The following is a 21728-nucleotide window of genomic DNA, read 5'->3' as shown; positions in this document are numbered from 1 at the left end:
GAGAGTACAGAGGAGATTTACTAGAATGTTACCTGGGTTTCATCTCCTAAGTTACAGAGAAAGGTTGAACAAACTGGGTCCTTATTCTTTGGAGCATAGAAGGTTAAGGGGGGACTTGATAGAAGTATTTAAAATTATGAGGGGGATAGATAGAGTTGACGTGGATAGGCTTTCTCCATTGAGAGTGGGGGAGATTCAAACAAGAGGACATGAGTTGAGAGTTAAGGGGCAAAAGTTTAGGGGTAACACGAGGGGGAACTTCTTTACCCAGAGAGTGGTAGCTGTGTGGAATGAGCTTCCATAGAAGTGGTTGAGGCAGGTTCGATGTTGTCATTTAAAATAAAATTGGATAGGTATATGGACAGGAAAGGAATGGAGGGTTATGGGTTGAGTGCAGGTCGATGGGACTAGGTGAGAGTAAGCGTTCGGTATGGACTAGAAGGGCCGAGATGGCCTGTTTCCGTGTTGTAATTGTTATATGGTTACAGTATATGGTTATATGGAGAGTGGCCCATGGGAGAAAGGGAAGCAGGAGGGGCACAAAGGAGAGGTGATGGGTTTCAAAAGGTGCATTTAATGTCAGAGAAAGCAGCAGTGCACCAAAGAAAGAGTGACAGTAAAAATGTTAGAACCCCAAAGCCCCCCCTCATGAATCTTATTTACTCCCCCACCCACCTGGCTTCACCGATCACCTTCCAGCTTGTAGCCCTTCCCCTCCTCCAACCTTTCCAGTCCTGAAGAAGGGTCTCGACCTGAAGTGTCGACTGTTTGTGTATTGCCACAGATGCTGCCTGACCTGCTGAGTTCCTCCAGCATTTAGTGTGTGTGTGTGTGTGTGTGTGTGTGTTGGTCTGGATTTCCAGCGACTGCACAGTATCTTGCAGCCATCACTCCCATCCGAGCCTTGAGCCACTGCTTCCACGCTGGTTCCTGGGAGCCCAGACTGCTGTGGCGTATTGATTTAATGAGAGACAAATGCCTTTGTTTTTCAGTTTATGTTTTATTATTAATATATTTACCGTTAGCTGGCCATAGGACAAAGTGATGCTGATAATGCATTGTGTTCAGAACATGGAGTGCAGTGGTGATGTTAATCATTGAGTCATAAGAATGGAAACAGTCTGTTCCACTCACTGCCTGCACTAAAATCATCAAATATCCATTTCGACTCATCCTAGACAAACACCATTTTATTGCACCACCCCCCCTCCCCCTCACAACATTCCCATCATCTCCCCCCAGGGCAAAGGAGGACAGAGATCTGGATAGTCGCCAGAGAGCTGGGCACAGTTTTTGGGGAACAAAGTGGATTCAAAGGTCAATTTAGGAAGTTCTCATCTTGGAGAGGGAACCAATCCCCAGTCAGACAGCAGACGGACGAGCGGAGAAATGACGAGGAGACGGGGGTTGATGAGTAGGGTTCGTCGGAAGTTCAGTAATCTGGTAGTGGCAGAAGCATTGTACGGATGAAGTCCCTGTATTTCACAATTCCATTCGGGGCAACGTTGGCTTCCTGCAGCAGCTCATCAACTAAAAGAAGAAATTAAAGTGTTGAGTACAAGAGTTGGGATGTTATGTTAAAGTTGCATAAGACACTGCTGACGTCGAATTTGGAGTGTGGTAGATCAGGGGGACCTGGGAATACAGATCCTTACTTCCTTGAAAGTAGTGTCACAAGTACGTAAGGTTGTAAAGCGAGCTTTTGGCACATTGGCCTTCATAAATCAAAGTACTGAATACAGGAGCTGGGATGTTGAAGTTGTATAAGATGTTGGTGAGTTCTAACTTGGAGTATGGTTTGCAGTTCTGATTAACTACCTACAGGAAAGATATCAATAAGATTGAAAGAGTGCAGAGAAAATTTACAAACATCTTTGAAAAAGTTGGGACTTTATTCCCGGGAGCATAGGAGAATGAGGAGAGATTTGATGGAGGTATTCAAAATTATGAGGGGTATTGAGAGGATAAGTGCAAGCAGGCTTTTTTTTTTCACTGAGGTTGGATGAGACTAGAACTAGAGGCTACAGGTCAAGGGTGAAAGGTGAAAATATTTAAGGGGAACCTGAGGGGGAACTTCTTCACTCAGATTGTGGTGTGAGTGTGGAATGAGCTGCCAGTGGGAGTGGTGGATGCTGGTTTGATTGGAACATTTAAGAGAAGTTTGGATGAGTACAAGGATGGGAGGGGTATGGAGGTCTATGGTCTAAGTGCTAATCGACAGGACTAGGCAAGATAACATCTTGGTATGGATTAGATGGGCCGAAGGACCTGTTTCTGTGCCATAGTGCTCTATGACTCTATGTACAGAGCTTAGCTCAAGACCAATACATCTTTATCATTACTGCTGCATACAAGGTATAGTCAATGCTACTTATCCAGAAGTTATTTGGTTAATTTAATGAGATCAAAATTAATCCCACAGCCCCACCCTTCTGTCCTAACATTCCCAACCTACTCCACTCCACTTGTTGGGATGTCTTCCATAGACACCTGATGGCCCACTGATGGTCCTGACCCTTTACCAAAGTTGTCATTGCTTTACCGGGCATGGGACGTGGTAACGGGAGGTTCCCGGGTGTGTGGAAACTGCAATTAGAGGCCTCACGAGCCGAGAGGCTCTCAACCACTGCATTGTGCTTGCGTTGCGGGCTGGAACATCTGGGACTCAAGGCCTGCTCCAAAGACTTGAGCGTGTGAACCAAACTGATGACCAGTATCTCGTGAGAATCAACCTCACCTCTATTGACTTTCTCTACACCTCCCACTGTCTTGGGAAAACATCCAGCGTATTCAAGAACCCCTCCCACCCTGGATGTTCTCCTCTCCCCTCTTCCATCGGATAGAGGGTATAAAAGCCTAAAGCACAAGGGCAGTTTCTACCCCACTGGTGTTAGTCTCTTTTACAATAAAGATAAAGTCCTAATCTCTCAATCTACCTGTTTGCACGCAACAGCGGCCACACCCCAGTGCACCGCTTCGACGGGTGGGCTAGACCTGGTGAAGGTAGCCAGTGGCCTCGCCTGTCCTAGCATGCGAAGCCAGCTCCAGCAGACTGCGCAGATGAGATCGACAGTGAGATCTAACGGTTAATAAAGGGGGTACTGCTATGCTGCGTGGGGAGCAAAGGGCACGACAAGGCACAGAAGATGTCATGGTCATCCACTGCAGCCAAGGAAGACGCCAGTTTGTGACGCTTGTTTGTATCACTGGATCTGGACTTCTGAGGCCGAGAGAGTGGAACTTGCCCAGTGCCTTTTCCACTTTAAAATCTCTCCCCCACAGGTTTCCTGCCATCATTGGACATGGTGGACAACCACCATTCTACAGATGTAGGAAATCTTGAGCCACACACAAACAAAATGCTAGAAGAACTCAGGAAGTCAGTCAGCAATAATAGAGGAGATAAGCAGTTGATGTTTCAGACTTGATGAAGAGTCTCAGTCCAAAATGTTGACTGTTTATTCTTCTCCATAGATGCTGCCTGACTTGCTGAGTTCCTGCAGCATTTTTGTGCATGTGTTTACAATAAAGATGAAATCTTAATCTAACAATCTGTTTTAGTGCTCCTGTCTGTGGGATCTTGCTGTGTACAAATTGGTTGCCAATTTCCTACATTACCACATTGACGACTAAAGGTGGCACATCGGTAGTAAAAGATTGTTGAACCTCCTGAGCGTGTTGAATATGATATATACTGAGTGGCCACTTTATTAGGTACACCTATACACCTGCGCATTAATGCAAATATCTAATCAGCCAATCACGTGGGAGCAACTCAATGCATAAAAACATGCTGACATGGTGAAGGGGTTCAGTTGTTGTTCAGACTAAACATCAGAGTAGGAAAGCAATGTGATCTAAGTGACTTTGACCATGGAATGATTGTTGGTGCCAGATGGGGTGGTTTGAGTATCTCAGAAACTGCTGATCTCCTGGGATTTTCACATACAACAGACTCTAGAATTCACAGAGAATGCTGCAAGAAACATCCAGTGAGCAGCAGTTCTATAGGCAAAAGCAATTTATTAATGAGAGAGGTCAGAGGAGAATGGTCAGACTGCTTCAAGCTGACAGTAACTCAAATAACCACTGTGTTACAACAGTGGTGTGCAGAAGAGCATTACGTAAGGCACAACACGTCGAACTTTGAAGAGGCTGGGCTTCAGCACGAACATACACTTGGTGGCCACTTTATTGGGTACAGAAGGTATCTTATTAAGTGGCCACTGTGTATAAATGCAAATCTTTCTTTGAGAAGCTGATAACTCTGTAGGTGATTTGCCTTGTTTGCTCACCTTCCCTGTTGGTCAGTTTCTCTCCCATCTGCGTCAGCTTGGTCCTCAGCTCGGTGGCGGTGATGAAACCTGCTTTCTCCTTGTCTGCCATTAACATGGCTTCCAGGATCTCTCTCCCTGGGTCCTCTTGCTGCTGTTGTTGGTGGATGATGGTGAGAAAGGTTGAGAAATCCAGCTCACCACCGCGTTCTGGTGCCAGGAATGAAAGGGTTAACATGTGAATAACTTTTGATATCTCTGGCCCTGTACATACTGGAGTTTAGAAGAATGAGGGGACATCTCATTGAAACCTATTGAGTAGTGTAGATAGAGCAGACTCAGAGAGGATTTTTCCAATAGTGGGTGGGTCTATGACCAGAGGGCACAGCGCCAGGAAAGATGGACATCCCTTTCGAACAGAGTTGAGTAAGAATTTCTTTAGCCTGTAGATTTTATTGCCACAGACAGCTGTGGAGGCCAAGTCATCGGGTATATTTAAACCAGAGGTTGACAAATTCTTGATGAGGAAGGGTGTCAAAGATTATGAGGTGAAGGCAGGGTTGACAGCAGGGGTACCCAAACTTTCTATGCCATGGAGCCTTACCAATAACCAAGGGGTCCGGTGGACTCCAGGTTGGGAACCGCTGGTTGAGAGGAATAATGAATCAGCCATGATGGAATGGTGGAACAAATCTGATGGGCCAAATGGCTTAATTTTCCTCATATGTCCTCAGGTCTTATGGAAAATACAAGGAATCCAAGGTGACCAGCTCTACACCAGCCTCACCTGTCCCAGTAGCCTCTGAGTCCAGGCATGTGTCTCCATTACCGTGCTGTTCCCCTCCTTCTCTCCCTATTGACATACACACATATTCCCACGTGCCACATCTTGTGAAGTGGGATTACAGCAGCTTTTTATCTGCTGGAGCGTTATCGGAACAGGAGATCTCAGCTCTCACTTCACCACGCTTCAGTAGGATCTGCTCAGTAATCTCTCCATTCATAGTCACCGAGAAACAGCATGAAAGCAAGCCATTCAGTCCACTAAATCCATGCTGGCCATCAATCCATTTACATTAGTCCTTCATTAATCCCATTTCACTCCCCCCGCTCCCATCAACTCCCTCCCCCCATTCCCGATTCTAGAAATCACCAAAACACTAAGGGACACTTACTGTCGCCCATAAACCTACTGACCCTCTCAAACTGAAGCACTTGGTGGAAACCTGTGCAGTCAACTTTCAAAGTAAATTAATTACCAGCGTACATATACGTCACCACATACAACCCTGAGATTCATCTTCTTGCAGGCATACTCAATAAATCTAAAGAATAATAACCATAACAGAATCAATAAAACACCACCCAACTTGGGCATTTGACCGGAGTGCAGAAGACAACAAACTGTGCAAATACCAAAAGAAGAAATAATAGTAATAATAAATAAATAAGCTATAAATATTGAGAACGTGGGACGAAGAGTCCTTGAAAGTGAGTCCATTGGTTGTAGGATCACTTCAGTGATGGGGCATGTGAAGTTGAGTGAAATTATCTCCTTTGGTTTAAGAGCCTGATTGGAAGGGAGAATGTGCAAACTCCACCCAGACTGTACCTGAGCACAGGATCAAACCCAGGTCTCTGGTGTTGAGAAGCAATGGCTCTACCAGCGGTGCCACTGTGCCGAACGTATGCTAACTCCCAAACTAATTCTCATTCACCCATCACCGTCTGTGCTGAACTGTTAAGCAACAGCTCGGTTTTAAAATTCTCATCCTTTCTTCATCGTCTCTCCCTATCTCTGTAATCTCCTCTGCTCTGCACTTTTCTACTTCTGATCTTTCAAATCATCCCTGCTGTGCAAGCATTGTAATGATCACTGCAATGTCCCTTCTGCTGCCAAGGATCCAGGTTCTGAAGTGACATCGCCAGGAGAGTCCTGGTTAGGCCACACCAAGGGGTTGAGCAAACGATTCTGCTCAACATTTTACACAGAGGATTCACAGGCCTTACAGGACTTATCTTGCTTCTGGTAAGAAGGTGGCACGCTCCAATGCAGCGGCTTCTATAGGGTCAACCAAAGGTGCTATTATCTTTTTTAAACTTTTTTTTTATGATTGTAAGACCCTGCTGGACATTAAGAACTTAAAGCACCCCATCAGCGAGTCACTCATTGGCAGAGAAACTAAAGGAGCTGGACTTTGTGCCGACCGCGATGCTGCCTGCGACAGAGAGGCTTCAGTGCGCAAAGGTGGTGTGCAGTCTCACAGCAGGTGAATGCCTTTGTCACTTTTCTAGTGATTGCAAGACCCTGTTTTTATATTAATTAATTAATTTATTTATTTATTGAGATGCAATATGGAATAGGCCCTTGCAGCCCTTCGAGCCGTGCCGTCCAGCAACCCCCGGTTTAACCCTTGTCTAATCACAGAATAATCTAATCAAATTACCAACCAATTAACCAATGAACCAGTACGTCTCTGGACTGTGGGAGGAAATTGGAGCACCCGGAGGAAACCCACGCAGTCACAGTGGGACATTTGTGGTTTGGAATGTTGCAAATCCAATTTATTGGTTTATTGTGTTATACAGCGGGGAAGATGTTTGGCCTCGGTTGTAGCGAGGGCTAAGTCTCAAGCCGCAGTGTCGCCTGTTTGCAGCCACCAGGAGGAGCTGTTGGAGTCAGATGGTCCAACCAGAGTGCTGGAAGCACCGTGGCACAACGTCCATGCTGCCCCCTAGTGTTTGCTGAGCAGAAAGCAAGCTGTACTGTGTTTGTCTACAGACTGCTGCAACCTTCATGGACTCAGGGACTTGGACTATATATTTTTTTGTAACTGTATTTTACTGATATCTTATATGTGATATACGTGCCATGTGCTGTGTGTGACTGTTGGTACTGTGTTTTGCACGTTGGCTTTAGAATAATGCTGTTTCATTTGGCTCTATTCATAGGTATTCATGTATGGTTGAGTGACAATTAAACTTGAACTTGAAGGTGCAAGAAAAGTATACAAATGATAAAAATTAAACAACTGCAATTATTAAGGAAGACAGATTATGCTGAGTTCTCTTCACCAGGAAAGCTGACAGTTTAAGATTGTTAAAAGGCGTTGATCAGCCAAAATAAGACCATAAGACATAGGTGCAGAATTAGGCTATTCAGCACATTGAGTTTTCTCCACCATTCAATAATAGCTGATTTATTATCCCTCCCAATCCCATTCTCCTGCCTTCTCCCCGTAACCCTTGTTGCCCTTACTATTCAAGAACCTGTCAACCTCTGCTTTAAACGTACCCAGTGAATTGCACAGATTCACCACCCTCTGACTAAAGAAATTCCCCCTTATCTCTATGCTTCCCTTTGTTAGGATTAGGCTTTCCTAACCCAGAAGTCTGCCACTTATAAACCTAACTGGTAATTTAGGAGAAATATGTTTATTGAGGGAGGGCTTAGAATATGGAGCTACAAACAATCTCTGGTGAACCTTAGGAGGGCCGAACAGCGTCTGCAGGAGGAAAGGCACTGTCAACGTCTCGGGTCAAAACCCCGCGTCAGAGCCGAATATACTGAAACCATATGAGTCTCAGTCCCCGGGGAAGGAGCTGTGAGGGTTGGGAGAGATATGTTCAGGGGGAAGACAGCGAAGAGAGAAGGGACGGGACCAGGCCAGAAAAAGTGTCAAGATGCTCAACAGAGAAATGCTGGCAGAGTTTCGTTAGGCTGAATGGCCTGGCTTGTGCTGTAACTCGAGAAAAATTCACCAATTAGCTTTATTTGTCAATTAAGACCATAAGACATAGGAGCAGAATTAGGCCATTTGGCCCATCGAGTTTGATCTGCTGTTTCATCATGGTTGATCCAATTCCCCCGCTGCCCCAGTCTCCAGCCTTCTTCCCGCAACCCTTCATGTACTTCAAAAACATAGAATGGCCAATGACCAGTCCGAATATGACCTAGGGGCAGCCCGTATGTGCCACTGTGCTCCCAGCACCAACCCAGCATGCCCACAACTCACCCTGACCGTAAATTGTTGGAATGTGGATGGAAACTGGAGCCCCCGGAGGAAAGGTACACGGTCACGTGGAGAACGTACAGTCTCCTTACAGGCATCGGCGGCAATTGAACCACCATCAGTGAAAGCTGGCGCAGTAATGCGACGCGCTAACCACTAGGCGGCCGTGCCGCCCCACGGGAAAGTCGGAGGTACCTATGTTATGGTGCAGCAAATGTCTCTCCACCTCGCCGGGAGTGGGGCTGGTCCCCAGGCATCGCAACACCGTGATCAGGTCCCCGGAAGAGATCTTGCCTTTCCGCTTTTTGTCGTACAGGGAGAAGCATTCTCTGAATTCTGAGGAGACAAGATGGGGTGAGTCACAACACGAGCAGTCAGCTGCCTTGCAAGGCCTCCCTACACGTGAGACGCGCTGTTACAGCAGGGCCGCTTTGGTCCACGTTTTATCCTGGTGAGGAGCAGGTATGATTGATGTTACCTCTGTATCTATACACTACAATATCTGGTCGCTGCAAACACTGAGGCCATCTACAACTTAATTGCTACATGAGAGCAGTCTACATCTGACAGGCATTTGTAGAGATATGATTACATGTCGGGTGAAGTCAGCATGGCTTTCATTTCAAATATATATACCGCAGGAGCAAGCTGGGTGAAGTACATAGTCACTGAGGATTTAACAATGGTTTATAGGAAGGAGGTTTAATGTTGGGCTAAGTCAAGGGCTCTCAATCTAGACTCCATGGACCTCTTTCTTAATGGTTTTGGCCCATGGCATAAAAACGGTTGGGAACCCCTGGGCTAAATATTTCTGTTTATCATCCCAGCAACACACACAAAATGACTGAGGACCTCAGCAGCTCAGGAAGCGTCCGTGGTGAGGAATAAACAGTTGATGCTTCATCAGGACTGGAAAGGAAGGAGGAAGAAGCCAGAACAAGAAGATGGGTGGTGGTGAAGGATGACAAGCTGGCAGGTGATAGGTGAAGCCAGGTGAGGGGGGTGGGGGAAGGTGGGTGGTGAAGTAAGAAGCTGGGAGGTGACAGGTGGAAGAGGTAAATGGCTGAAGAAGAAGGAATCTGATAGGAGAGGAGATTGGACCATGGGAAAAAGGGAAGGAAGAGGGGTACCAGACAGAGGTGATGGGGAGGAGGAGGGGTGAGAGGAAAACCAGGATGGGGAATAGAAAAAGAGAGAGGAGGAGATATTACTAGGTTAGAGCAATCACTGTTCATGCTTGGGTTAGAGGCTACCCAAACGGAATAAGAGGTGTTACTCCTCTGTCCTGAGAGCGGTCTCATTGTGGGAAGAGAAAAGGCCGTGGACCATCATGTCCGAATGGAGATGGGAAGTTGAACTTCCCAGGCATCCGTTAGGTTTGGTGCATCCCTCTGACACTCCCACATCCTACCTCCAAGCCTCTGTCGCTATTCCCACTCTTCCCTCTGTATCGTCCTGTACTGTTCTATGATCTATGCTCACCCCTCCTCAGCTGGACCCACCTGTCGCCTGCCAGCTGGTTTTCATTTTTATTGATTTGGAGATACAGCACGGCCCAACAAACCTGCACAGCCCAATTACACCCATGTGACCAATCAACCGTATGCCCTTTGGAAACAGGAGCGCCAGGAGGAAACCCAGGCGGTCACAAGCAGAACGTACAAATTCCTTACAGACAGCTGCAGAAATTGAACCCGGGTTGCTGGCACTGTAACAGTGTTGTGCTAACCGCTATGCCCCATAATGCAATTGTGCCGCCCCATAATGCAATTCACTGGTATCTATTTCAGCAATTTTTTTTCCCTATTCTGAACTTCCTTCCCAATGACAGCAGCGAGAAGAGAGCACGGTCTGGATGATGGGGGTTCTTGATGATGGATGCTTATTCCTTGTAGAAGTGCTCAACGATGGGGAGGGCTTTACCATGATGGGCTGGTCTGTATCCACTACTTTCTGTAAACTTTTATCTACACTTTCAAAATCTGCCTGCATTATTTTCAGTGTGTTGGTGTACCCGTATCTTGCTTTTTCTTTCAATAGTTTTACTAATATTATATAAATTGCATAAATACAAATACAAAATTCATAAGGATACAAGTAATACAAATTACGTTACATTTAAATCACAGTAATACGATCACAGTATCCCATATCCCAGATCAATCATGTAGAAAAAAAAGATTGAATTATGAAATGAAATAAAATAAAATAATTATATTTTATTAAAAGAAATCTACCCCCACTACCAAAATGAGCTGGTTAGTAAAAAAAAAGAGAAGAGAAAAAAAAGAAATACCTTACCATATAATATTATAATAATAATGGCTCAGATCCATACTTTAATAACAGTTCAAAGATTATGAAAATAATTCAGAAAGGGTCCCCATGACATTAGAAAATCATGTTTAGAATCAGAAATCGAACAGCGAATCTTCTCTAGATCAAGGCACAACATAACGTCAGATAGCCATTGAACATGAGTGGGCAGCCTCCTTCCACTTGAGCAAGATCTCCCTCCTGGTCATAAGAGACATAAAGGCCAATACCCGCAAATTAGATGGCTTCAGTTTAGTTGCACTATCCTCGACAACACCAAACATGGGAGCCAAAGGATTGGGCTTAAAACTAACATTGAAAAGTACAGAAAAAATTTGAAATACATCTTTCCAAAATTTTTCAAGGCTTGGACATGTCCAAAACACATGAATTAGTGTGGCCACTCCATTAGTACAGCTATCACAGTAAGGCGAAATATCTACGTAGAAACGAGAGAGCTTGTCTTCAGACATATGAAATCTATGTACCACTTTGAATTGTAATAAAAAGTGACGAACACATAATGATGAAGAATTAATCAATTTAAAAATAATCTTCCATTTGTCTTCAGATATGAAAATCTGTAAATCCTTTTCCCAGTCTCCTTTAATTTTATCTAAAGAGGCCTTTTTCAGTCCCAACAGCAGACCATAAATGTAAGATATTGAACCGCTGTCAGAGGGTTTCAGATTAAAAATTGTACCTATTATATTCTTATCTGGACTTGTAGGAAATGTATGTAATTGAGATCTTGAAAAATCTCTAATCTGTAAGTATCAAAAAAAGTGGGTATTGGAAAGGTTAAATTTCGTTGAAAGTTGCACAAAAGAGGAGAGATTCCCCCCATCAAACAAATCCTGAAATCGTTTAATACCCAATTTATCCCATTCTTTAAAAGATAAGTCAATTAAAGATGATTTAAAAGAACAATTAGAAAAGATGGGACTTGAGAGGGAGAATCTCAATAAACCAAAATGTTTTCTAAACTGTAAGCAAATCCTCAAAGTATGTTTGACCACCACATTGTCAGTTAGTTTATTTAAAGATAAAGGAAGCGAGGATCCAAGTAAAGAAATAATGGAAAATTTCATAACAGAGTTGACTTCCAAAGAAACCCATGTAAGGCAATTCTTACGGCTAATGTAATATATCCAGAACGTAATATTTCGTATATTAACTGCCCACCCGTATCTTTATGCACTATTCTCTGTGTGACGTTATTAAAGAGTGAATGAATGTGTTTAGAGATACAGCACGGTACCAGGCCCTTTGTCCCTACGAGTCCATGCTGCCCAGTAACACCCATGGACGTACTAATCCATACATCTTTGGAATGTGTGAGGGAACCAGAGTAGCCAAAGGAAATCCACGTGGTCACGGGGAGAATGAGCAAACTCCTTATAGACAGTGGCAGAATTGAACCTGGGTTGTTGGCGTGTTATACCACTGTGTCACCTAAAGAGAAAAAATAATTAAACTTGACCCCCCCTTCCCTCCACCTCTTTATACTGGGTGGCTCCCCTCTAGCTTTCAGTCCAGATGAAGGGTCTTAACCCAAAACGTCAACTGCCCATTTTCCTCCACAGATACTGTCTGACTTGCTGAGTTTACTTATTTATTCATTTATTTATTGAGATACAACATGGAATAGGCCCTTCTAGCCCTTTGGTTTGTGTTGCCCAGCAACCCCCCAACTTAACCCTAGCTGAATCACGGGACAATTTACAATGACCAATTAGCTTACCAACCGGTACGTCTTTGGACTGTGGGAGGAAACCAGAGCACCTGGAGGAAATGTGTGTGGTCACCAGGAGAACGTACGAACTCCTTACAGGCAGTGGTGGGAATTGAACCTCAGTTACTGGTGCTGTAAAGCATTGTGCAGGTCTTCCAGCATTTTGTTTTCTTTCTGTATTCCAGCATCTGTAGTCGTTTGTGTCTCCATCTGAACTCATGCTGGGATCAGTCTAGTTCATGTTGAGGACCTTGATTCCTCATGTCCCATCCAGGCCCGAGACACCAGATAATTATAGTCCCTCTGCTTCTGAAAGCCCTCTAGGCTATTGACCAGTAACAAACTGGGCTTCATTTTGAGATGATGGAGGTTTATTTTTTAATATAAAAGTCAAAGGTTTCACTCTCCAAACAGAACCCACTTCCACTTCTCATTTCAGAATCAGAATCAGGTTTAATACTACTGGAATATGTTGTGAAATTTGTTGTTTTGAAGCAGCAGTACAGTGCGATACATAATTATAAAGCTATAAATTGCAATAAAAGTATGTAAGATTAAAAATATATATATATATGGAATAGAAGCCATCAGATTTCTGAATGGACATTGAACCCATGAACACCTCCTCACTACTTTTTTTTCTCTTTTTGAACTACTTATTTAATTTAATTTCCTAAATATATATATACTTCTTACTGTAATTTATAGTTTTTTATTATTATATATTACAATGTACGGCTGCTGCATACCAACAAATTTCGCCAACATAAACCTCATTCGGACTCTGATTCTGAAATGAAACAAGTGGTGCAAAAACAGAGCAACAGAAATAGCGAGGTTAGCGTACATGGGTTCATTGTCCCCATTCAGAAATCTGGTGGCGGAGGAGAAGAAGCCGTTCCAAAAACTCGGAGTGTGTGCCTTCGGGCTCCTGCACCCCCTCCTTGATGGTAGAAATGAGAAGAGGGCAAGTCCTGGGTGGCGGGGGTCCCTAATGATAGATGGCGCCTTTTTGAGGCATCGCCGTTTGAAGATGTCCTTTTTCAAAGCTGCGTCCAGCTGGTAGGATCAGGTGTCCTGAACTCAATAATAAATTACCTCTGACAGTTATCAAAGGGACCACAACAAAGCAGAGCCTGAAGCAATTTGATATGTCACTAATCTACAAAGCTGTTCCCTTTCACCTGATTAAATGCCTCTGGGTGTAATTGTTTCTGTTAGTCTCAGGGTGTGCCTGTAAGGAATACCATGCATTATGTTTAATGAACTTGTTGTAGTTTCTTTCCCACCACCGCTGCAGAACACCTCAGATTCCTGTCCCCTGATTACCAATGGCTCAGAGTTTTGGTACTCAACACTGCCAGCTCCTCTCCTGACAATCTGACCCCATGGAGATCGGAGCTCTTAATTTGAGGTGTGACTCCTGTGGGATAATGTGGGGTGGGTAGGGAACCTGTCTCATCCAGTGGGAATTGGGGGAACCATCATCTAATGGATGCAGCTATGGTGGAGTGGACGGGGCTGGGTCCATGAGTGCCCACTCACATCACGGGAAGGGTGTAAGTGGACAATATAACTAAAGGCCCGATTGCTGACTTTAGGAAGGTGGAGGCTTTCCTGCCACTGTCCGTAAGGTGTTTGTCCACTCCCCCCGTGACCGCTTGGGTTTCCTCTGTGTGTTCCAGTTTCCTCCCAATTTCCAAGGACACTCTGGCTAGAGCCTGGAAGTTGTGGTCCTGCTACATTGGAGCTGGAAGCATGGTGAAACTCGCTGGTTGATCCCCCCCCATTGCTCCAGCGTATCCTCGGACTGTGTTGGTCATTGACGCAATGATGCATCTTACTGTGTGTTTCCTTGTCTCGTGCATGTATGACAAGTAAAGCTAATTGTAAACACTGGAAAGTCTGCAGATGCTGGAGATCCAGAGCAACACACACAAAATGCTGGAGGACTTCAGCAGGTCAGGCGGCATCCATGGAAATGAATAAACAGGTGACGTTTCGGGCCAAGACCCTTCTTCAGGAGTGGAAAGGAAGGGGGGAGACGCCAGAATATAAAGGTGGGGGTGGAGGGGAAGGAAGGTAGCTGAAAGGTGATAGGTGAAGCCAGGTGAGTAGGAAAGATAAAGGGCTGGAGAGGAAGGAATCTGATAGGAGAGCTAACTTTAAACAAAGCTAATTTCTTTAAAACTTTAGTCTTCAAGAACAGCTTCTTCCCCTCTGCCATCAGAATTCTGAACCCATGAACACTACCTCAGTTTTAATCTTGGTCTGTCTTGTGTTTCTGTGATATCATTCTGGAGGAACATTGTATCATTTTTTAATGCATGCATTTCTAAATGACAATAAGTGAGGACTGAGTGTCCTCATAATCTAATCTAATCTAAACTATTATTCTTTCTTTTTGCACTAATTATTCATTTTTAATATATTTCATATTGTAACTTCTATTATTTTTTATGTATTTCACTGTAAACCAACAAATTTCATGACTTATGCCAGTGATAATAAACCTGATTCTGATTCTGATGAAGGTGAACATGTGCCAGTCTACACTGGGGATCCACAGTGACGAGAGTCGACAGCTTTAAACTCCTGGCTGTTGAAATATTGGATGAACTGTCCTGGGGCCAGCGCAGGGAAGACTTGCCATGACTCTACTTTCTTAGAAGGCTCAGGATGTCACCAAATACACTAATAAACTTCTGTCGGAATACTGCTGAAAGTATCCTGACTGGTTGCAAAATGGTCTGGTATGGTAAATTGAAGTCAGGAATGTAAGAAGCTTCAGAGAGTCGTGGACTCTGCCCAGTACAACACAGGTACGTCTCTCCTCACCATTGATAGTATCTGCAGGAGGTGCTGCGTCAAGAAGGCAACATCCATCATCAAATCTGGGGTATGCCATCTGCTCACAGTTGCCATAGGGCAGGAGGTCCAGAAGCCTAAAGTCTTTCACCACCAGGTTCATCAACAGCTTCTTCCCTTCAGTCATTCAGTTCTTGAACCAATCAGCACAATCCTAATCACTAACTCAGTATAACAACACCACAACCACTTTGATTATTTTGCCCTGAAATGGACTAATTGTGTCCTTTCTTATATAATTTTTGTGAATGTTGCTGCTGCAATTAAATTGTTCATTGCCATGTGTATATGACAACAAAGTTGACCTTGACCTTCGATGGATGGTTGAGCTTCGTTCATTATGCGCCATGTCGTATGATGTGGGCAGTCATGGTCTTTTCATGACCATGATTGCTTTTGGCAAATTTTTCTACACAAGTGGTTTGCCATTGACTTCTTCTGGACAGGGTCTTTACAAGTTGGTGACCCTAGCCATTTCCAATACTCTTCAGAGATTGTCTGCCTGGTATCAGTGGTCGCATCACCAGGACTTGTGACAAGCACCAGCTGCTCGTACGACCATCCACCACCTGCTCCCATGGCTTCACATGACCATGATAGGGGAGGCTAAGCAGGTGCTACACCTTGTCCAAAGGTGATCTGCAGACTAGCGGAGGGAAGGAATGCCTTACACCTCCTTTGGTAGAGATGTACCTCCACCCCACCACCCCAACCTGGTCGAGCAGCTTGTTCAATAGGAGCTGAACTGATTACTGATCCAGGCTGTACTGATTAGGTCTGGGACACCAGTTGGAATTTAAAGAACATGAAACGATCCCTGGATTCTAATCCATCAGCCTGGTTGAGTGGTTGCAGATTGACCAGGAGTCCAGGAGCGTTTCCTGTTTGGGATCACTCACATCCTTAATTTGACACACCCTGCGGTATAGACAGCTCTGAAAGTGTGGCCCTCTCTCGGCAGTAGAGTTCTCAGCCAGGAGTGTTTTCTCAGGCACTTACTCAATAATCCTGGATCTGGTCCAGGAATGGCAGGTTGTCTGTGAAAATGGTATGATCAATAGAAAAGGCTTCCCCATGACTGAGGCACTTTGGATCGAGCGTCCTGTGTCAAAAAGCACTCGCGTCCTGATCTACAACTCCGAAGATCCTCACCTTGTCGTGGTGGAGAGCCTCGTGAGCTCCTGAGAGCTCAAGAGCGACATTGTCTGTAGCTTAGCTCCAGGTAGGGTCACCCAAGGTCAAGGGGGAGCTTCCATTCAAAGGGCAATCCAACCAAGATCTCAATTGTGGAGCTGGCAGAAGATGATGACACATCACATGGCAATGAAGATGAGGAAGGCTGCAGCATATACGGGACCCTAGTTGCCTTGCATTCCACGCCACTGGAGGCTGAGCCCCATCTGTCAAGGGTCATTTGGTGGTTGCCCGTGCATCAGCCTCCCTACGTTAAACATAGTTACACACAGGCACTCTTCATTCAGGGAATAACCCCTTTGGAGAACATCATACTTGACTCCTGAGATCACACTGGTGCTGCTACTACATCCCGACAGTCATCAAGGAATTCAGGGTAAAACTGTCTGGTACGGACCAAGCAACAAGGACTCACTCAGCCCCCAGTCTGTTATAGTTTTTGATCACTCACACTATTTGATGTTTCCTGGTCTCACCTTCCAAAGTCTCCATTTTTGCTCCTTTCTTTATTATCCAAGGATGCTTTAGTGAAGAGCCTTGGAATTGTTTGGCTCATGACAGGTACAGTATAAGCACAATCGCAGGCACCTTTCTTTGTGCAGAGCATAACTCCAACCACTGAAATGTTTTCCCTTTAACCCCCCCGACACATTTCATCCTTTTCCATCTAATTACCCTCCGAACTTGGTTCCTTCATCTTCGGTTCACTTTCCTACCCCTTCTCAAAGTTCAAAGTAAATTTATTATCAAAGTACATATATGCCACCATATACAACCCTAAGAATAATTTTCTTGTGGACATACTCAATAAATCTATAGAATAATAACCATAACAGAATCAATGAAAAACCGCACCAATTTGAGCGTTCAGTCAGTGTGCAATAGACAACAAGCTGTCAAATACTGATGGCAGCAGTGAGAAGAGAGCATGGCCTGGCTGCTGGGTGGTGGGAGTCCCTGATGATAGATGCTGCTTTCCTGTGACAATGTTGATGTGCTCAATGGTGGGGAGGGCTTGTTCTGTGATAGATTGGGCCATATCCACTACATTTTGTAGGATTTTCCATTCAAGGCATTGCTGTTTCCACACCAGGCAGTGACGCAGCCAGTCAATATGCTCTTCAACACACATCTGTAAAAGTTTGTCAGAGAGGGAGAGGGAGAGGGAGAGAAGAAGAAAATAAGTAGCGGAGAAAGAGAACAAAACTGGTGAAGTAGTGTTCACAGGTTGAGTTAATGTCCATTCAGAAATCTGATGGTGGAAGGGTAGAAGCCATTCTTAAAATTTTGGGTACATGCCTTCAGATTTCCGTAACTCCTCCCTGGTGCTAGTAATGAGGAGGCCTTGCATCAAGGAAGAACGAATAGAGACAAGGAGATACTGACAGCACAAAGAGGAAGGAGGTTTGACCAGGTTCTGCAGTGGAGGGGAGGACACAGAGGAGTCTGAGGAGAGAGTTCATGGATTTCAGTGTAACAAGAGGGCTGAGGCTAGGTACATATCCTCAGACTGGAGGCAACTCAAAGCACTTTAAAAAACCTGGTGAAGAAAAACACATAACTTGTAGTAAGGGTTATACTCACCCTGGATTTGATTTTGGGTAAGAAACTTGGCCTGAAAATGAGAGGAAGAGGAAATTATTGTGTCCACATCAGCAACTTTGTCAAAAGCACAAACATTCTCCTGAGTTATTTTACCATTGTGGTTTCTTTCCCTGCTTACTGTTTTCTTCTCTTACTTCTTAGCCGTGTGTTTGTTGATCTGGACGTGATCCGAGAATGCCTGACATAATCCCTGTCTATCTCGTTATCGTCTAAAGTCCTCCAATCCACAATGAACAATGCTCTCTGGATGCAATAAATACTCTGGTTGCTATGGTGACAGGATCAGGCTTGCCACAGGGTCAAATTCCAGCAACCAGCTGCCAGTTCATCTGACGCACAAACACACACAACACACACATGCTCAAGGCCCAAGCTCACACATACAAAACACTAGCACACGGGTGCACACATAAAATAAATAGACATGCAAATATACAGACATGTAAATAGACACGCATGCAAATATATACAACACAAGTACCGACGAAGGGTCTCGGCCCGAAACGTCGACTGTACCTCTTCCTACAGATGCTGCCTGGCCTGTTGCGTTCGCCAGCAACTTTGATGTGTGTTGCTGCAAATATACAACACCATCATCATTATGTGCCGTGTTGTATGACGTGGGTGATCATGGTTCTTTGACCACGATTGTTCTTGGCAAATTTTTCTATAGAAGTAGTTTGCCATTGTCTTCTTTTGTGCAGTGTCTTTACAAGATGGGTGACCCCAGCTATTATCAATACTTTTCAGAGATTGTCTCTGAATCAGTGGCATCAAGGAGTTTTGCATATTCTTTATTTGCTTGTAGATGTATTTCCATGTGTCAATTTGCATATGTGTGCACATATTTGCATGTGTTCACATCTGCATATGTTCTTATTTGCATGTGTGTATATTTGCATATGGGTAGCAAGATGGAGAGCCTGGCATCAGTGGTCGCATTACCAGGGCTTGTGATGTGCACCAACTGCTCAAACGACCTTCCAGCACTCGCTCCCGTGGATTCACGTGACCCTGATCGGCAGGGTGGGCACTAAGCAGGTGCTACACCTTGTCCAAGGAGTGACTTACACCTTTGGTAGTCAGAGACATATCTCCATCTTGCTACCCATATGCAAATATACACACATGCAAATAAGAACATATGCAGATGTGAACACATGCAAATATGTGCACACATATGCAAATTGACACATGGAAATACATCTACAAGCAAATAAAGAATATGCAAAACTCCTTGGACAGTACATCATCAGGCTCTATTGTAAAGTAGAATGCATCAACAAGCAGGTGTCCACAGCATGACATTGGGTAAATGCAAGACTGGGGCTCATTAAAGACGGAGATGCAGAGTGATGCCCTTCGTGACACTTGGAGCCTGTCTGTGCATTGGGCACAAGTATCAGGTGAGTTTTTGGGAGAAAAGCTGCACAAATATTAATAAACCTCACAATGTAAAATGCTGGATGCACTCAACTAGTCAGGCCATATCAGAGGCAAGACAACCAGAGACAATAGGTGGTGAATCAAAGGGGTAGTGAATTTCTGGGGAGGTGAATTTGTGGAATTCGTTGCCACGTGCAGCTGTGGAGGCCAGGTCGTTGGGTGTATTTAAGGCAAAGGTTCTTGACTGGACATGGCATCAAAGATTACGGGGAGAAGGCCGGGAACTGGGGTTGAGGAGGAGATAGAAGAAAGGATCAGCCATGATGAAATGGTGGAGCAGACTCAATGGGCCAAATGGCCCGATTCTGCTCCTATATCTTATGGTCTTGTGGTCTAATAGGGTGGACACACCTGGGGTGCTTTCTCTGAAGCGTTGGAGGCTGAGGGGAAATCTGAGAGAAGTCTATGAAATTCTGAGAGGCAGAGATAGGGTAGGCAGACAGAATCTTTTTCCCAGGGTAGAAGTGTTGAATATTAGAGGGCACGGATTTACCGTGAGGGGGTGAGTAAGTTTCCACACAGAGAGTGCTTGGAATGAGCTTTTGGGGTGGTGGTGGAGGCAGAGGTGAGAGAGGTGTTTAAGCGGCTTTAAGCCTGAGTGTGCAGGGCAAGGAGGGACATGGATTAACACATACAAAATGCTTGAGGAACTCAGCAGGTCAGGCACCATTCATGGAGAAGAATGAACAGTTGACGTATCGGGCTGTGACCCTTCATCAGGATACATCATCGTCATTAGTTCCTGGTTCAGGAGCCTGCTGGTTGAATGGAAATAACTGTTCCTGAACCTGATGTTGTGAGTCCTGAGGCTCCTGTACCTTCTTCCCAATGGCAGCAGTGAGAAGAGAGCATGGCCTAGATGGTGGGGGTCTTTGATGGTGGATGCTGCTTTCTTGTGGCAATGTTCCTTGTAAATGTGCTCAGTGTTGGGGAGGACTTTCCCTGTGATGGATTGGGGCGTATCCTAATTGTTCAAGGGTGTTGGTGTTTCCATATTAGGCTGTGATTTAACCAGCCAAGACACTCCGCACTGCACACCTTTAGAAATTTATTGGTTTTAGATGTCATACCAAGTCTGCACAAACTTGTAAGTATTTAGAGACACTGCCATGCTTTCTTTTTAATAGTGCATATATGCTGAACCTGGGACAGATCGTCTGAAATGATAATGCCGAGGAATTCAAAGTTACTGACTCTCTCCACCTTCGATAACCTGATGAGAACTGGCTCATAGACCTCCAGTTTAGTCCTTCTGCAGTCAGTAATCAGCTCTTTGGTCTTGCAGACATTGAGTGAGAGGTCATTGTTGTGGCACCACTCAGCCAGATTTTCAATCTCTCTCCTATATGCTGATTCAGCACCAACTTTAATTCAGCCAACGGCAGCGGTTTCGCCAGCAAACTTAAATATAGCATTGGGGCTGTGCTTAGCTTCGTAGTCATAGGTACAAAGTGAGTAGAGCATGGGTTAAGCACATTGCCCTGTAGCGCACCTGCACTGACGATGATTGTGAAGGAGGAGAAGACAATGATGAACCAATTTACCAATTTTATTCTTTGTAAACAACTTGAGTCCCTGATTGAGAGAGTACTGTTTTTCAAATGTGTATTTTAGATTTATCACCTACGTGTTTCTGAGGACTAGGTAGTACAACATATTATAGATTAAAAAGAACAGTTTGCAGTAACTTAAAACTCCAATGATTATTATCACTGCCCATTACGCCATTGGTCCTCCATCTCTGGCGTTGTTCACAGCTTCCTTCATCATGTCTGTAGGTTCCTCTCAGTTTTTACTACTGTCAGCCATGCAAGTCCTGGGTAGACTGACATGATGCAGAATACCATCGATGTAGAAAGATTTTTCATTGCTGCTTCCATAACAATTTTGTTTGACCAGTCAGGGTTGTTAGCCCTGAGCTGAGCCCCTGAACCTGAGGACTAGTGGACCACTCTTAGTCTGGTCTCTACCCTTTGACCTATTTGGCATGGGTGACCCCACCAAGAGCCAAAGTATAAAGCCCTGACTTCAGCCAACATAGCTCTCCAGGTCATTGAAGCATGCAAGCCTCCAAACCACAACATGGTTGTAGTACTCTTGGGCGTTAAAACTCCAATGCTCTTGTTTAAGTTCTACAAAGCCATGCCTCTCCCTGTCTGATCCAGCTTTGTTTGATCCCGCTGCAAGTTCCACAACCCTCTGACTCCGTACTCTTGGTTTTGGACTCCCTTACGCCATCGGCCAATTAAACACAAATTCCTGGAGTTCCTTCTGTCG

At 44.6% G+C, this 21728-nt stretch overlaps 1 protein-coding gene across 1 annotated transcript; it reads right to left on the bottom strand.

The window, feature by feature from the left end:
- Window positions 1-986: 986 nt before the first annotated feature.
- LOC134356005 (calmodulin-like protein 4) lies at window positions 987-18225 on the bottom strand. The gene is made up of 5 exons (XM_063066555.1): window positions 18099-18225; window positions 17985-18015; window positions 8483-8623; window positions 4296-4484; window positions 987-1530 (listed from the first exon to the last, which is right to left on the bottom strand). Exons 1-5 carry the CDS (start codon window positions 18099-18101, stop codon window positions 1433-1435), a joined length of 462 nt encoding a protein of 153 aa, XP_062922625.1. The 5' UTR covers window positions 18102-18225; the 3' UTR covers window positions 987-1432.
- Between the last annotated feature and the right edge of the window lie 3503 nt (window positions 18226-21728).

This window comes from Mobula hypostoma, chromosome 13 (assembly GCF_963921235.1).
Source record: "Mobula hypostoma chromosome 13, sMobHyp1.1, whole genome shotgun sequence".
NCBI lineage: Eukaryota > Metazoa > Chordata > Chondrichthyes > Myliobatiformes > Myliobatidae > Mobula > Mobula hypostoma.
This window is presented reverse-complemented; position numbering and strand designations above follow the sequence as displayed.

Coding starts and splice junctions, on each gene's coding strand:
- LOC134356005 (XM_063066555.1), bottom strand. Junction 8,624..17,984: donor TACCCAAAATCAAATCCAGG/GTGAGTATAACC, acceptor TTGTCTCCTCAG/AATTCAGAGAATGCTTCTCC. Junction 4,485..8,482: donor TTTGCTGCACCATAACATAG/GTACCTCCGACT, acceptor TCCTGGCACCAG/AACGCGGTGGTGAGCTGGAT.